We start from the raw sequence: 18,360 nt of genomic DNA on the forward strand, positions 1-18,360 counted from the left end.
CAATATACGACAGCAATGTTGTGTGAGGAATGCTGATCCCTACTTAGCAATTGATATTCCTCCGTCTAATAGTAAACACAATCCCAGATGGGGAAGAGCACAGTTGTTGGTGTCCCTGTGCTAATGCGTTGTTCTTAATAGCACACTATATGTTAGTATAGACGGTGACAATACAATAGCACATCTATATATACCTAATCATTCTTTTAAGGAAGTATCTTTCTTGTGCACGTCACTTTGTGTTTTTTCTCTATTTTCATACTATATATATATATATATATATATATATATATATATATATATATATATATATACCCATAAAAATATAATTTTTTTTTACAATGGGATGTTACCTTTTTTAATAGATACCTCTGTATAGAATAGCGTAATGAAGTATTCTATTTTATACAGCACATACTGTAAGAGGTATATTGATGTATGTGAATACATCTTAAAGAAAATGTCCATCAGTAGGAAACGTATCCCCTATGGCAGAGGCTCCTCCGTTTATCTATATGGGAGGGGAGTGTTTTGACCAGCTGATGTGCTGTATGCGAAACGCGCCCTAACAGAGCAGAGCTGGGGCAGAGCTTGGACCCCATACGGGACATCAAGGGGGGTTCCCCCGTGATCAGATACATCCCCTTACCACTGGACATCTTTTTTAAGGGTAGGGTTAAACATGCTGGTCAATGGGTAGCAAAATCAGCTGCAGAAAATACACAGCAAAATACAGCACGTGTGACCCTACCCCAAGGGCAGGGTCACATGTACAGTATTTTGCTGCTGCGTATTTTCCTACCCATTGAAGTCAAATGGTAGCAAAATACGCACCTGATTTTGCTACCAATCAATTCCAATGGGTAGGAAAATATGCAGCAGCGAATACACAGAAAAATACAGCACATGAGACTGAGACAGGTGTATTCTGGGGAGCTTAAAGGGGTTATCCACCATAAGGTGATTTTAGTACATTCCTGCCAGACAGTAATAGCCATGCTTAGGAAGGATCCATGCTTGTCTTTTTGTGAACTGGCTATTTTCTGTTGGAGTTTGATCCCTTGAATAAAACATCCCATCATTCCTTGTTTGTAAGTATGAGGTCATTTTTCTTTCTCCCACACATCAGCCACCCCACCCATTAAAACACTCCTGTGATCTCTTCAATGCAATAGACCAGTGTTTTCTGACCAAGGTGCCTCCAGCTATTGCAAAAAGAGAATGATCTTCCTCCCACCCAGTGGTCGCTCCACCCATTGAAGCAAAGACAGGCTCCCTCTGATCACCTGACTAGTGATGTAACGTCTCAAACCGCACAGCAAAAACCTGAGACGTCATTTTGTATGCTGTTAAAAATAAATATTGGTCCAAAAATCACAAAAGAATTGCGAGACCACCATGAAACATAGGCACAGACACTATATTATGAACTACACTAACTTTACAGCCCCTGTAGCACAGTCAAAAAAAAAATAAAAAAAAATAACAGAGTACCCCTTTAACTGATCCCCTAGTGGTGGTGGTGGAGGGGTCTTTGTGTGAAAGGAACTTGAAAAGATAATTTCCCTGTTTGCTCCCTTTTATCCAGCTGGGTGTTTTCATATACTATGCAGTATGGATGCCACAGAAACAATGGATCACTCTGGATTCTGGTATCACAAACAGTCCATTCATATATCGACCAGATAAGCGAGAGGAAGCCTGGAGATTTCTATCTTACATGTTGGTTCATGCAGGGTAAGAATGTGAAAGCTCAAAGACCTTGACTCTAACTTGTGATGTCAGTAAACCAGTGTTTCCCAATCAGGATGCCTCCAGCTGTCGCAAAACTACAACTCCCAGCATGCCCGGACAGCCAACGGCTGTCCGGGTATGCTGGGAGTTGTGGTTTTGCAACATCTGGAGTCACCCTGCTTGGGAAACACTGCAGTAAACAGTAAAAGATGTGTCATTTGTGTAAATTTCTTCTTTAACAGAAATTCAAATAGATAACTGGTATATTCATACACACACGTTGATTCAAGAACTTTACCCTTGCAGGGAAGTGTATATAGAGGGAATGTCTGAAAAAAGGGAAAAGACTCTAAATGCATTGGTCGACTTTTCTTACTTTTAGGCCCCATTCACACAGCAAAATTTTCCATGAGGACATTTCACCAGCAGCAGGCTACGGCAGAACAAGCTAGCACTAGGACCGCTTGGAAATGCGCCATCTCAATAGACAGCAATGCATTTCCAAGCGGATTCTGCAAAAAGCAATTGACATGTCAATTGTTTTTGCAGAGGCTGGCAATCGGAATTTTCTGTGGCAGATGTTTCCATTGCAGATATTCTGCAATTTGCACTGTGCAGCAGAATCCCATCGAAAACAATGGGAGTCTGCTGCAACGGAATTTCTAAGCGGAATTTTCCTACCGGATTCCATTCGGGAATTCCACCCTGTGTATGAGGCCTTAGGGGAGTGGATGTGCTAATGTGCGAAAGACCTCACTTAGGCTGCATTCACACCTCGTATTTTACATACGGGTGCCGGATCCAGCTGGGGGAGGGGAATAGCGGGCGCTCCCGTACCCCAGCCGGATCAGCCCGTGACTCCATTTACTTTAACGAGCCGACCGGAGTCAAACGGTGACTCCGGTCGGCTCAGTTTTGACCCATATGCGGTTTCCTGGCCGGACCTAAAACCATAGTATACTATGGTTTTTGGTCCGGTCCAAAACCGGATACAGGTCAAAACTGAGTCGACCGGAGTCACTGTTTGACTCCGGTCGGCTCGTTAAAGTAAATTGAGTCACGGGCTGATCCGGCTGGGGTACGGGAGCGCCCGTTTTTTCCCCTCCCCCAGCTGGATCCGGCACCCGTATGTAAAAAACGATGTGTGAATGCAGCCTTATCTGAGGAATTATGGATACTATAAGAGAGAAGCTCCAAAACCCTGCTCACACAATAATTTTCCAATTCATACCAGTTCTCACTTTCTTACTGGTCTAGAAATAGAAATAAAAGATCAAGAACTAAGATTTCTTTAGCTTCTAAGTGTGTGTAAGAAATGCCATGTATTGGAGTTATACTGACAGTTTATTAACCCATGTATGTATATTTTTTCCATAGAGTACAACATATTATTGGGAACCTATTTCTCCAGCTTTTTCTTGGAATCCCATTGGAGATGGTCCACAAAGGACATCGTGTTGGATTAGTTTACATAGCAGGAGTCATTGGAGGTTAGTGTTATTGCGAGTGCTAAGGCCACATTCACATTTAGGTCAGTATTTAGCATCTGCATTTAGGAGAGGGCCATAAACAGAAATATATGCATAAATGTCCGATAAATAGATCTCACCTCTGGTCCTTCCCAGTTACAGAAACTACAGAACACAATAGCCCTGATTTACTAAGAGACGAGTGTACTGTTCCTTGTCGTTTTTAATTCCCTACAATTTTTTTCCCACTGTATTTACTAAGATTTCCCTACATTTTGCACTTTTCCCTACATTTTGCTTTTTTTTTTTTTTTTTTTTTTTTTTTTTACACTTGCTTTGATCTGTCGGGTTTTCCTCAACTCAAATCCACTACATTTTCTGGGAAAACCTTAGTAAATATGTTGGGTTTTTGTGAAAATGTTGGGGCCACACCCCCTTTTTGACAGCCATGCCCCATTTTTGCGTTTTCTGAGCAATTCTGGAGCAAGTCCTGGTGCACATTCTGGCGCACAACCAGACAGTAAATCAGGGCCATTGTGTGTGGCTGTTTCCGTAATCCGAGTCACCTCTCTGTCCAGCCTCTGCTCTGAAGATCAGTGTTGGTCCTAGAGGTGGGACCCACATCTGTCAGACATTTCTGGCATATCCTGTGGTTATGCCATAAATGTTCAAAATAGGAATAACCCTTTAACCTGTACAGTGATTAGTACATGCAGCAGACAACAGCTGTTTTGTGCTAATCAGCTCTTCCTTGTGACATCTAGGCAGAGGCCAGGAGGGAGTGCCGATCGGCATGAAACGGACGTCGCCTAAATGCTTCATAGAGTGACTGAAACTACTTAAGACCATAAAACCATAATACTATGACTCTGCTCATTAACATATTAGTTTCCAGTTAAAGTTTTAGGTTATGCTAGAGTACTTGGATGTTCATGCATTATCCCCATCCCTCACATTGACTTTACATTGAGGTGTGGAGTAATTTGGCAAACCTCAATATTCAATTACATCGCAAGTAAAGCATGGGTCTATGGGACTTGACTTTGCAATTGCACCTGTACAGTACTCTTAAATACTAATGTACTGCAATGTACTATGCTATTCTTATCTACTACACTACCATGAGTAGTATCACCATGGAAGCCATGGAGTCCTTCAGAAGGGGGGGAGGGGGAGGGGGGTCAATTGGACACAGAACAGGACAATAAATAGAAATAGTAGGTATTATGTGTACTGCTCATTTATGAGCCACTGGTTTCTGCCTAACCTCATGTGGCTGATGGACAGATATCTATATTATATTTATATTTAAACATAAGAGGGCAAATATGTTGAAAAAGACTGTAAAACCTTATGTGGTAATAACCATCACAGTTTTGAAAAGGGAAGACACCCAATATATACAGGTGCATTGTATCAGAGATGGCAAATTGGCCATTATACTTAATTTGCCAAAAATGTACATGATTTACATTACTTTTTTACATAGGTTGGTTTAAAGAGAATTTCACAAAAAAAAGAGGCTGGAGTCACTACTAATCATAAAAATATGTGCTTTATTAATATGCATTAAAATACATGATTATGCAATATAAAATTTCACATAGAAGGGAAAATCTCTGCTGATTGGAGAAAAAGGGCATCACCCCAAAAAGTCCACATCATAAAAAGTCACATACATAATATTAAAATGACTGTTCTTCATATTGCAATATTCCCATGTGGAGAATTCAACTATTTATAAGGTGAAACAACAGAAGAGCAGATACATACCACTTGTTAGTAATACAATACACAGAGGACCGCTGGAGAGATGCCACCCCAACGTATGTTTCGGGATGTCCTTCGTCCTGGGGGTGGCATCCTCCACGCAGAAGGTGCATTTTATACCAGACCCAGCCAAAAGCAGCATAATTGGAAATGTTCCCACCTGATTCAGTCTTTTTTTTTACTGGAGCATGTCGCCAGGAATGCACGGACGCCGTTACTACCGGAAGCTGCGTCACCAGCCCGGTCACGTGAGCGGTCACATGACCACATCACATGATCGGCTATGTACGATCATGTGACCGCTCACAGGACCAGGCTGGTGACGCAGCTTCGGGTAGTAGTGGCGTCCGTGCATTCCTGGCGACATGCGCCAATGAAAACAGGCCAAATCAGGTGGGAACATTTCCAATTATGTTGCTGTTGGCTGGGTCTGGTAGAAAATGCACCTTCTGTGGGGAGGATGCCACCCCCAGGACCAAGGACATCCCGAAACGTACGTTGTAGTGGCGTCTCTCCAGCGGTCCTCTGTGTATTGTATTACTAACAAGTGGTATGTATCTGCTCTTCCTTGGTTGCACCTTATAAATAGTCACATTTTCCACATGGGAATATTGCAATATGAGGAACAGTCATTTTAATATTATGTATGTGACTTTTTGTGATGTGGACCTTCTGGAGTGACGTGCTTTTTCTCCAATCAGCTGAGATTCTACCTTCTATGTGAAATTTTATATTACATAATCAGGTCTTTTAATGCATATTAATAAAGTACATATTTTTTATGATTAGCACTGTGTCGGCCCTCTCTTCTTTGTGAAATTGTGTATATTGGAGTACATATTGGGCCGCATATTCGCAGTGGCGTTGCTAGGGTTGGTGTCACCCGGTGCGGTAGGAAATGGTGTTACCCCCATACCTCCCCCCTCCCCCCAGTAAGTTTTTAGCCTGTTGTGACAGACACCACTGTTGTAGCTCATTGTGAGAAATTCCAGTATAATAATCAGATATACCAGTTGCCACAGAATGGGAAAGTGTTAAAGAAGTTTTCACCATTTAAATATACAGCTCCCAGAATTACTTAAAGTGGTACTTCACTGGAAAACATTTACTTTTATATCAACTGGTGCCAGAAAGTTAAACAGATTTTTAAATTACTTCTATTTAAAATCTTAATCCTTACAGTACTTATAAGCTGTTGTATTCTCCACAGGAAGTTGTGTAGTTCTTTCCAGTCTGTCCACAGTGCTCTGTCTGTCCATGTTAGGAACTGTCCAGAGCAGGATAGGTTTGCAATGGAGATTTGCTCCTACTATAGACAGTTCTTGACATGGACAGAGGTGTCAGCACAGAGCACTGTGGTCAGACAGAAAATAAATTAAAAAAGAAAAGAACTTCCTGTGAATTGCTTATACAGCAGCTAATAAGTACTGGAAGGATTAAGATTTTTATGTAGATGTAATTTATAAATCTGTTTAACTTTGTAGCACCAGTTGATTAAAAAAAATGTTTTCCGTAGAGTACCCCTTTATGCAGTGGTAAGGTTATGCTGGGAGTTGTAGTTTCACTCATCATAACTGTAGAACTAACAAGCGACTACAGCTCTGATAGGACATAGAGAGGAGAATACACAATGATATCCGTGACTACAGGTTACGTCTTCTCTATAGTCTTTCCTTATCTAATTCAGATGGTACATACCGCCTGGTCCAGCTAAAACTTCAGTCTGTAGAATGTGACGCCCTGACGTCTCCTCACTGTCAGCGCATTCTCAACCTCTACAGTGGTCCCTCAACATACGATGGTAATTCGTTCCAAACGAGCCATCGTTTGTCGAATCCATCGTATGTTTATGGATTCGTGCAATGTTAAGTATAGGAAGCTGTACTCACTGGTCCCCGCCGCTCCGGACCGCGTCCCGATGCTCCCGATGGTGACCCCGGGCCTCCGCTGGGCTCTCCTGGTTTTCTCCAGTCCTCTGCTGTCTTCTCCGGTCCTCTGCTGTCTTCCGCAAGGCCTTACTGGGCCTGCGTAGCGACGTCATTACGCCGCTGCATACGCCGTTCCTATTGGATGACGGGACGGCGTGCGCAACAGCGTAGTGACGTCACCGGAGAGGGCCGAGAAGACACCGGAGGAACAGCGCTGGACCCGGAGGGCACCCCGAAGCATCGTGGAGGGGTAAGTAATACTCACCGCACCACATGGGGAACATTAAGCTGCTATCCGGCAGCAGCTTAAGCATTTTGCGCTGCCGGATAGCACTTAATGCGATGGCCCCGACATTAAAAAGCATCGTTAGTCGATGCTGACATCGACATGAGATGGCCTCTGAGAGGCCATCGTATGTCGATTTGATCATATGTCGGGGCCATCGTAGGACGAGGGGTCACTGTATATGAAAACAAGTATTATTATAAACCTGCCAGACACTGTATCCTCTAAATATAATACTACTATACACTACACTCTTTGATTATAAACCTTCCATACCCACTGAATATAATACTACCGCACACTGTACATTCTGAATATAATACCAACACATACTGTACCCTCTGAATATAAATCTGCCACGTACTGTACCCTCTGAATATAAATCTGCCACATACTGTACCCTCTGAATATAAATCTGGTGGTGTTGCTAGTGGATGATGGGGGTGCTAGTACTGGGGGGTGTTGCTGGAGGATGATGAGGGTGCTACTGGCCATCCACCCTGGCAGTATCACCCCCATCATCCTCCTGTCAGGAACACCCCCATCATCCACCATCAGGATCTGCTGATGGTGGTGCTGCTGCTTGGGGGGTTTGCTGGTGGATGATGAGGGTGCTACTGTCAGGGGGGGGGGGAGCATTAGGTAGGCAGCAGTTCCCCCACATTAGGTAGGTAGCAGTTTCCCCACATTAGTTAGCATAGATTCCCCACATTTGGTACCAGTTACCCCCCATTAGGTAGTAATTTCCCCACATTAAGTAGCACTGATTCCCCACATTAGGTAGCACAGATTCCACACATTAGGTAGCAGTTTCCCCACATTAGGTAGCACAGATTCCCCACATTAGGTAGCAGCTTTCGCACATTAGGTAGCAGTTTTCCCAACATTAGGTAGCAGTGACTCCCCATATTTGGTAGTAGTTTCCCCCCCATATTTGGTAGTAGTTTCCCCCCCCCCCCCCCCATTAGGCCGCAGGTTCCCTTGCATGTTCCCCACAATAGGTCAATGTCTCCCCACATTAGATCGCTGGTTCAAACAAACCCCCCCTCCCCCCACACAAAAACACACACACACACAACACAACACAGAGACACACACAGATAGATAGAGAGAGACACACACAGTCAGAGAGACACACAGACAGAGTCACACACAGTCACACACACACAGAGTCACACACAGACAGAGAGTCACACACAGTCACATACAGACAGAGAGCCAGACACAGACAGAGATAGCGACAGACAGACACACAAACACACACACAGAGACACACACTCACAGACAGAGATTCACACACACACACACACACAGGGTCACACACAGTCACACACAGACAGAGTCACACACACACAGTCACACACAGACAGAGTCACACACACACAGTCACACACACACACACAGAGTGTCACACACACACACATCAAGTCACACACACACACAGTCACACACACACACACAGTCACACACAAACACACACAGAGTCACACACACACAGAGTCACACACACACAGAGTCACACACACACACAGTCACACACACACCCACACAGACAGACAGACAGACACACACAAACAGAGATAGAGTAAGACAGACACACACAGGATGGTGTCACCCGGTGCGGGCCGCACCCCCGCACCCCGGTCGCAACGCCACTGATATTAGTATAATGTGGAGCACTTGCAGCTACATATTGCATTCGAACCATTGTTTTGAATTGCCCTTGGTTGTATATAATTGTGGTTAAGGGTATGTTCCCACATGGCGTATTTGCTGCATATTTGCTGCTGCGTATTTTATTTTCCCTGTTGAAGTCAATGGGAAGGAAAATACGCCGCAGCAAATACGCAGCAAAATACGCCGTGTGGGAATGCACCCTTAAAGAGAATCTGACAGCTAGTTCACCTGCACTAAACCAAGAATACTGGCTTATAGTGTGGGTGAAGAGCTGTAAAATGAGGAGGGGTTACTCATTGAAATCTCTTGGTTAGGGGCTGCGTTATGCTTATAAATAGTTTTATTCCTAATGCGCCCCACCACGCATTGGAGGTGGGGAGCTGGCTGCCAAGCTCTCCTGTCTCCTCCATATTCCCCTGTCAGACCACCCCTTCATATTTATGCTAATGAAGGCTGCAGGTGAGTGCTCTGTTTTAGGGGCAAAAAAACTATTTACAAGCATAACCCAGTACCTAACCAATGGATTTCAGTGAGTAAACCCTAAATTTTACAGCTTTTCACCTGCGCTATAACCCAGTATAGTGGGTTTAATGCGGGTGAACTGGCTGTCAGATTCTCTTTAAGGGTTGGTCATAATGTACCTGTTAATATCCCTATTGGTCTAGAGTGGGTGAGGGAATAGCAACTAATTTCTCTATCTCTAGCTGTAGAGAAATTGTCGTCATACACCTCGATATATTATGCATTGTGCCCAATTTCACTGTACCAGTGTATGAAGATTTTTGTTTTTATATCTAGGTTCTCTGGCTAGTTCCATCTTTGATCCACGCCTTGCTCTGGTAGGGGCCTCTGGGGGAGTGTATGCTTTAATTGGAGGTTACTTCATGAATGTCATAGTGGTAAGTTTGTATAATTTTTTATCATTGAGTATTGTATTGCTCTATACATTTACTGCATACTCATTTTATTTGTTGTTATTGTGTTGCCATACTACTAAAAACCTGGCATTGTGGTTGCCAACTAAAAAAGTCCATTGGATGAATCGAAACATCAAGTCTGATCCAATTTGTTATAAGTGCATAATGATTTTCTACTGCCCTACATTACCAACTGGTTTACTAAAATACACTGCAAGTAAATGTATGCTTGTAAATGCAGCACTCTAACACTTTCTAACAACCGTTGATGTATAAGCATATTCTTTGAATTACTGTCTAGTCTATATCTACGTTATTTTAGTTCAGGAGATAAGGCAAAAAATAAGAGAACATGGTATGATCCAAAGTAGGTGTTTTAGCTGCTTTTTTACTTTTAAACCAGCCAATTTAATATAGAGTATGTGCTTTTTTTTTTACAATACATTGGCATATTTATAAACAAATCTTTATCTGTGCGCCACACAATGTAGATTTTTCTATAATTTACACCAATATCTAGCAGTTTTTAAAGGAGTACTGTAGTTAAATACAACTTATCCCCTATCCAAAGGTTAGGCGATAAGTTATAGATCGCAGGGGGTCCGACCACTGGAACCCCACCAATCTCATACACGGCACCCTGGCAGTCCACATGAAGTGGCAACCGACACGCCCCCTCCATATATCCCATAGGGATACATGGAGGGAGTGTGTTGACTGCAGCTTCATGCGGGAGTCAGCATGCCCCCTTCCTGTGGACTGCCACGGTGCCAAGCAGGAGATCGTGGGTTGGGAGTAATTAGACCCCCTGTGATCTGTAACTTATCCCCTATCCTTTGGATATGGGATGCATTGTATTTTACTGGAGTACTCCTTTAAATCAACTGGTGCCAGAAAGTTAAACAGATTTGTAAATTACTTCTATTAAAAAATCTTAATCCTTCCAGTACTTATTAGCTGCTGAATACTGCAGAGGAAATTATTTTTTGTTACAACACAGCGCTCTCTGCTGACATCTCTGTCCATTTTAGGAACTGACCAGAGCAGCATATGCTTGCTATGGGGATTTTCTCCTACTCTGGACAGTTCTTAAAAGCTCTGGACAGAGATGTCAGCAGAGAGCACTGTGCTCGTGATGTCAGCAGAGAGCTCTGTGTTCCAAAAAGAAAATAATTTCTTCAGTAGTATTCAGCAGCTAATACGTACTGGAAGGATTGAGATTTTTTAATAGAAGTAATTTACAAATCTGTTTAACTTTCTGGCACCAGTTGATTTAAAAAAAAAAGTTTTCCACCGGAGTACCCCTTTAAATTAAATCTGTTGACTCTTGGGAGGATGCGCTTCTGCAGAGCTTCGCTAACTTTTATAGAAAGTGATGGGAGTGGCACAAAAATGAAAAAAAAAGCAAATTTTTGCACATGAAAAAGAAACCTGACACCAACATAAAGAAATCCCCCTAACATCCTTATCTACCCAAAGCCATCAAACTACTGCTTTCTAGTGATGAGCGGCATAGGCCACATTCGAATTTGCGATATTTCGCAAATATATTGACGAATATTCATCATATATTTGCAAAATTCGCATATTCATTATATTCATTTCTTTGGCGCATATGCGAAAATATATGCACATATTCACGAATATTGAGCTCTCCCTTCTTTAATGGTATAGTGCACTGTGACTGGTGCATTAACTCTGTGAATTTTTGCCCATTGAAACCAGTAGGCCCATTGTGGTCTATGGGGATCTCACGGCATGTAAAACAGTAAGATAAGCAGGACAGTCTTGGCAGCACAGTGGAATGGGAGACCACCACAGGTTCAAGTCCTGGGGTGGGAAAGAGTGTTATAGTTTAACTTTACTTTACTGGAAAAGCAGCTGAGTTGCCCATAGCAGAATCAGATTGCTTCTTTCATTTTTCACAAGGCTTCTGCAAAATGAAAGAAATAATCTGATTGGTTGCTATGGGCAACTGCACAACTCTTCCTCTACACTGGTTTTGATGAATCTCCCCCCATAGAGGGAGATTTATCAAAACCTGTCCAGAGGAAAGGTTTCTGAATTGCCCATAGCAACCAATCAGATTGCTTCCTTCATTTTTGAAAAGGCCTCTGAATCTGATTGGTTGCTATGGGCAACTCAAAAACTTTTCCTCTGGACAGGTTTTGATAAATCTCCCTCTATGGGGGAGATTCATCAAAACCAGTGTAGAGGAAGAGTTGTGCAGTTGTCCATAGCAACCAATCAGATTGCTTCTTTCATTTTTGAAAAGACCTCTGAAAAATGAAGGAAGCAATCTGGTTGCTATGGACAGCTCAGAAACTTTTCCAGAAAAAGCTGCTGAGTTGCCCATAGCAACCAATCAGATCGCTTCTTTCATTTTGCAGAGGCCTTGTGAAAAATGAAGGAAACAATCTGGTTGGTTTCAATGGGCAACTCAGCAGCTTTTCCAGGAAAGTAAAGTTAAACCACAACACTGTAACACTCTGTCCCACCCCAGGACTCGTGCCCGTGGTGGTCTCCCATCCACTGTGCTGCCAAGACAGTCCTGCTTATCTTACTGTTTCACACGCCGTGAGATCCCCATAGACCACAATGGGCCTATCAGTTTCAATGGGTAAAAAAGCACAGAGTTAATGCACTAGTCACAGTTCCCTATACCATTAAATAAGGGAGGACTCTATATATGCGAATATGCGGAAAAAAAACAAATATTCATAATTACAAATATATAGTGCTATATTCGCGATATTCGCGATTAAAATTTGAATTGCGAATATTCGCGAGCAACCCTACTGCTTTCATTTTAAATTCTGCATTGAGAAATTTGTAGACCTAATCGATTTCTAGAAGAATGTTTGGTGTTGTTGGTGACTCGAAACATACATAATGTCTGATGGTGTGGAGAGCATAAAGAAAATGTTTTGTTTTGTTTTCCACAGAACTTCAAGGATATGGTGCCATTGTTTGGAATTTTTAGAATATTTTCAATTGTTTTAATAGGTAAGCTCGAACAATGTACATGTGAGCTAGCTGGTCTGACACGTTGGCCCAAATTTATCAGACTGTGTGAGAGAAAAAGTGGAGCGATATTCCTATAACAACCAATCACAGCTCAGCTTTCACTTTACCAGAGTTTGTTGGCTGAACTGTGATTGGTTGCTGTGGGAAAATCTTTACCATCTACTAGCAATGTCATGTTTATGATTATTATAGGGAATTAGGTTTTTCAGCCAAAGGTTTCAGATGCACACCTACTATCTTAGTCTATATTTGGCTCCATATAGGAAAGCTTCTATGCAAAAACTATCAGGGGGAATTTATCTTTGCAGGTATAGATGAAGCCTTTTTGTGCATCTTTATTTTGTGTGCTGCTAATGTATTAGGTGCACCAATTTTATTAAAAGGAGTACTCTAGTCCAGAGTATTCCTGCTCCGTCCTGCCCGGGCTGCAAAATAAATGAAAATGAATCATCACTCACCTTTTGTCATCCTCTTCATGCTTCCGGGTGTAACAAAGCGTCACATGGCGCTCAGCCTATTGCCGGCCGAGGCGGAACACCGCGGCGGCCGGGGATAGGCTGAGCGCCATGTGACGCTTGGTTACACCTGGAAGTATGAAGAGGATGGACCGGAGGACCGATCAGCTGTAGTAACGCTCCGCGGGAACCCAGGGAGGTGAGTGATTATTCATTTTCATTTATTTTGCAGCCCGGGCAGGACGGAGCAGGAATACTCTGGACTAGAGTACTCCTTTAATGGTCACAGGGCATTTAACCCCTTAAGGACCAGGCCATTTTACACCTTAGGACCAGAGCGTTTTTTGCACATCTGACCACTGTCACTTTAAACATTAATAACTCTTTTAGTTATCATTCTGATTCCGAGATAGTTTTTTCGTGACATATTCTACTTTAACATAGAGGTAAAATTTTGTGGCAACTTGCATCCTTTCATGGTAAAAAATCCCAAAATTTGATGAAAAAAATGAAAATTTTGCATTTTTCTAACTTTGAAGCTCTCTGCTTGTAAGGAAAATGGATATTCAAAATACATTTTTTTTGTATTACATTTACAATATGTCTACTTTATGTTTGCATCATAAAATTGACAAGTTTTTACTTTTGGGAGACACCAGAGGGCTTCAAAGTTCAGCAGCAATTTTCAAATTTTTCACAAAATTTTCAAACTCACTATTTTTCAATGACCAGTTCAGTTTTGAAGTGGATTTGAAGGGTCTTCATATTAGAAATACCCCATTATAAAAACTGCACCCCCAAAGTATTCAAAATAACATTCAGTAAGTGTTTTAACCCTTTAGGTGTTTCACAGGAATAGCAGCAAAGTGAAGGAGAAAATTCAAAATCTTAATTTTTTACATTTGCATGTTCTTTTAGAACCAATCTTTGAATTTTTGCACGGGGTAAAAGGAGAACATTTTTACTGGTGTTTGTAGCCCAATTTCTCTCGAGTAAGCACATACCTCATATGTCTATGTAAATTGTTCAGCGAGCGCAGTAGAGGGCTCAGAAGGGAAGGAGCGAAAAGGGGATTTTGGAGAGAACATTTTTCTGAAATGGTTTTTGGGGGGCATGTCACCTTTGGGGTGCCAAAACAGCAAAAAAAAAAAAAAAAAAAAAAACCACATGGCATACCATTTTGGAAACTAGACCCCTCGGGGAACATAACAAGGAATAAAGTGAGCCTTAATACCCCACAGGTGTTTCATGACTTTTGCAAATGTAAAAATAAAAAAAAATGTTTTACATAAAATGCTTGTTTTCCCCAAAATGTAACATTTTTACAAAGGGTGAAAGCAAAAAATACCCCCCAAAATTTGAAGCCCAATTTCTCCCGATTCAGAAAACACTCCATGTGGGGGTGAAAAGTGCTCTGCTGGCGCACTACAGGTCTCAGAAGAGGAGTAGTCACATTTGGCTTTTTGGAAGCAAATTTTACTCTGGGGGCATGCCGCATTTAGGAAGCCCCTATGGTGACAGGACAGCAAAGAAAATCCCACATGGCATATTTTGGAAACTAGACCCCTTGGGGAATGTAACAAGGGGTAAAGTGAACCTTAATACCCCACAGGGGTTTGACGACTTTTGCATATGCAACAAAAAAAAAAATGTTACCGAAAATGCTTGGTTTCCCAAAAATTTTACATTTTTACAAAGAGTTAAAGCAGAAAATACCCCCCAAAATTGGAAGCCCAATTTCTCCCAATTCAGAAAACACCCCATATGAGGGTGAAAAGTGCTCTGCTGGCGCACTACAGGTCTCAGAAGAGGAGCAGTCACATTTGGCTTTTTGGAAGCAAATTTTGCTCTGGGGGCATGCAGCATTTAGGAAGCCCCTATGGTGCCAAGACAGCAAAAAAAACAAACAAAAAAAACACATGGCATTATATTTTGGAAACTAGACCCCTTGGGGAACGTAACAAGGGGTAAAGTGAACCTTAATACCCCACAGGGGTTTCACGACTTTTGCATATGTAAAAAAATATTATTTTTTTTCACTAAAATGTGGGTTTCCCCACAAATTTCACATTTTTGCAAGGGTTAATAGTAGAAAAGACCCCCCAAAATTTGTAACCTCATCTCTTCTGAGTATGGAGGTACCCCATAAGTGGATGTCAAGTGCACTGCAGGAGCGCCACAATGCTCAGAAGAGAAGGAGTCACATTTGCAAACTTTGCTGAAATGGGGGGTACATGTCGCATTTAGGAAGCCCCTATGGTACCAGGACAGCAAAATACCCCCCACATACTATACCATTTTGGAAACTAGACCCCTTGAGGAATGCAACAAGGGGTAAAGTAAGCCTTAATACCCCACAGGGGGTTCACCACTTTTGCATATGTAAAAAACTTTTTTTTTCACTAAAGTGTGTGTTTCCCCCCCAAATTTTACATTTTTACAAGGGTTAATAGCAGAAAAGACACCCCACAATTTGTGAATACATTTCTTTGGAGTAAGGACATACCTTATTTTTTGATGATTTAGGCTTGGCGGGTGCACAACAGGTCTTGCTTGAGTGGGAGCGCAGTCAGGGACCTTGAGCTTGAAATGGAGCCAGGATGTTGGACCCCCCCCTCAAGGAGCGCTAATGGGGGGAGCACTGAGCCCTAAAATAGGGGAACACTATGGGGGACAACGAGCCGTAACTGGGGTAGACAGGTGGGGTACAGAGGCCCGTAATATGGGGTACAGTGGGCCAGAAAAACATAATAAAACAAGATATGTTCCCAGAATGATGACCCAGAGCATAGCCAAAACTAAAAAAAAAATATGCCCGCCCCAAACCCTATGCTCTGAGTTATCATTCTGGGAATGTGATGTGTGTGGCCGTCCCTAACCTGTTGCCTCAAATGCGCACCCCCAGAGGTCTTATCAGGTTTTGGTTTTTTTTTCAGTTTTTTTGGGGCAAGTTAGTGATTTTATGGGGGTTAAATTTTGGAATTGGACTTGGTACATTGGTCAAATTATGGAAAATTCAAATGAAAAGGGAAAATTTAGGGCTCCATGGAAGTTTGATACTCCCTGAAGCAGCCTATGCAGAGGCCCGGATTATCTGGGCAAGTGTCGCATTGATATGTAGTCTCCTTGCGCATCCCTTTCCTCAAACATATTCTGCATTTTTTCTGGGTTCGTCCCTTCTTTCCATTGGGGGGAAAATCACACCTGGAATGTGCTGGCCGGGGACGATCCTGGCCCCCATAACTCCAGACCCTTGGGAAGTCCGGCCTGATCTTTCCCGGTAGCCAAAGATCAGGAACCTTAGGACTTCTTCTTGGTACTGGAGGAATGTCCCTGTGTTGCCAGCGTACTGGGATAGTACAAAAGCGTTGTACATGGCAACCTGTACCATGTAGACCGCAACTTTTTTGTACCATGCCCGTGTTTTCCGCATGGCGTTGTATGGCTTAAGGACTTGATCTGAGAGATCAACTCCCCCCATATACCGATTGTAGTCCAGAATACAATCGGGTTTGAGGACCGGTCCCACGGTACCTCGCACAGGGACAGGGGTGCTGCCATTCCCATGAATAGTGGTGAGTATAAGGACATCCTTCTTATCCTTATACTTCACCAACAACAGGTTATCATGGGTCTGGGCACGGGACTCACCCTTGGGAATAGGCATCTTGACCAAATTTAGAGGGAGGCCTCTCTGGTTTTTCCGCACGGTCCCACAAGCGGACGTGGATCTGGCCGAAAGGGATTTGAACAGAGGGATGCTGGTATAAAAGTTATCCACGTATACGTGGAAACCCTTATCCAGCAATGGGTGCACCAGGTCCCAAATGAGTTTCCCGCTAACACCCAGAGTGGGGGGACATTCTGGGGGTTCAATACGGGAATCTCGTCCCTCATATACTCTAAACTTGCAAGTGTACCCGGAGGTACTCTCGCAGAGTTTATAGAGCTTCACGCCATACCGCGCCCGCTTCGAGGGAATATACTGGCGGAAGAGGAGTCTCCCCTTAAAACTGATGAGAGACTCATCTACCAAGAGGTCTTTGAGCAGTATGCAGGCCTCCAAAAATTTGGTCCCAAAGTGATCGATGACCGGCCTCGCTTTGTAAAGCCGGTCATGGGCGGGATCAACTTGGGGCAGACATACTGCATTATCTGCATAATGCAGGCATTTCCGAATGGCCTTGAACCGCCTCCGTGTCATCGCCATACTGTAAAGCGGGGTCTGGTAGAGGACGTCCCCACTCCAGTAATGACGAGCACTTGGTTTTTTTGTCCAGGCCCATATGCAGCGTGAGGCCCCAAAATTTCCTCATTTCTGATGCATCAATGGCGCGCCATTCATTGGGCCTGGCCAAAAAGGAATTGGGGTGGTGGGCAATGAACTGCTGGGCATACAATTTCGTTTGCTCCACCATTAGATTGACCAGGCTGTCACTGAAAAAAAAACTTTAAAAAGTCCAGATCAGTGAAGCCAGCATGGTCAATCCGGATTCCTGAGTCGTCAACAAACTCAGGAATCCGTGGCTGATAATCCTATGGGGGCTCCAGACAGGGTCATCGGAAGGGGGCTCCGGTGCACTTGTCTGGGGGGCTGGACTCCTATTACGAGCGGCATTGCCACTCGTACTAGTGTCGGCCACTGGGCCACTCTCATGGGGGGTGCGTGGCCTCGCCTGGCGGCGTCTCCGCCGCCGTACAGGGGACTCATCATCACTGCTAGATGATGAGGAGGGCGATGAAGAACATAAAAATGTAGGGGGGAGGGTGTGTGTGTGTGTGGGGGGGGGGGGGGGGGGCGGGGAAGTGTGTATGTGGTGCTTGGTGTACTACTTCATGTAACGGAGTGTTATAATTGGGGGGGGAACGCTGCGGCCAAAAAAAAAAAAAAGGGTGGTGCACGCAGCTCCCTGAACCCCTAATAGGACCCGGGGTAAGGGATCATAACCTATTAGGACCCTGGGGGACCTATTAGGGGGTCGGGGGGGGGGGGGGGGGGAAACAAAAAACGCTGCGGACAAAAAAACAAAAAAAAAAACAAGGGGGGATGGTGCATGCAGCTCCCTGAACCCCTAATAGGACCCGGGGTCAGGGATC

At 43.4% G+C, this 18,360-nt stretch overlaps 1 protein-coding gene across 3 annotated transcripts in view; it reads left to right on the plus strand.

Annotated features, from left to right (window-relative positions):
* Positions 1-18,360, plus strand: part of RHBDL2 (rhomboid like 2) — a 43,320-nt gene that overhangs the window by 16,553 nt on the left and 8,407 nt on the right. For all 3 annotated transcript variants that reach the window (XM_056560591.1, XM_056560592.1, XM_056560593.1), the window contains 4 exons: positions 1,589-1,737; positions 3,112-3,224; positions 9,663-9,763; positions 12,727-12,787. In XM_056560591.1, coding sequence (XP_056416566.1) covers positions 1,589-1,737; positions 3,112-3,224; positions 9,663-9,763; positions 12,727-12,787 — 424 coding nt within the window. The remainder of the gene's footprint in view (positions 1-1,588; positions 1,738-3,111; positions 3,225-9,662; positions 9,764-12,726; positions 12,788-18,360) is intronic.

The sequence above is a fragment of the Hyla sarda genome, chromosome 2 (genome assembly GCF_029499605.1).
Source record: "Hyla sarda isolate aHylSar1 chromosome 2, aHylSar1.hap1, whole genome shotgun sequence".
In the NCBI taxonomy this organism is placed as follows: Eukaryota; Metazoa; Chordata; class Amphibia; order Anura; family Hylidae; genus Hyla; species Hyla sarda.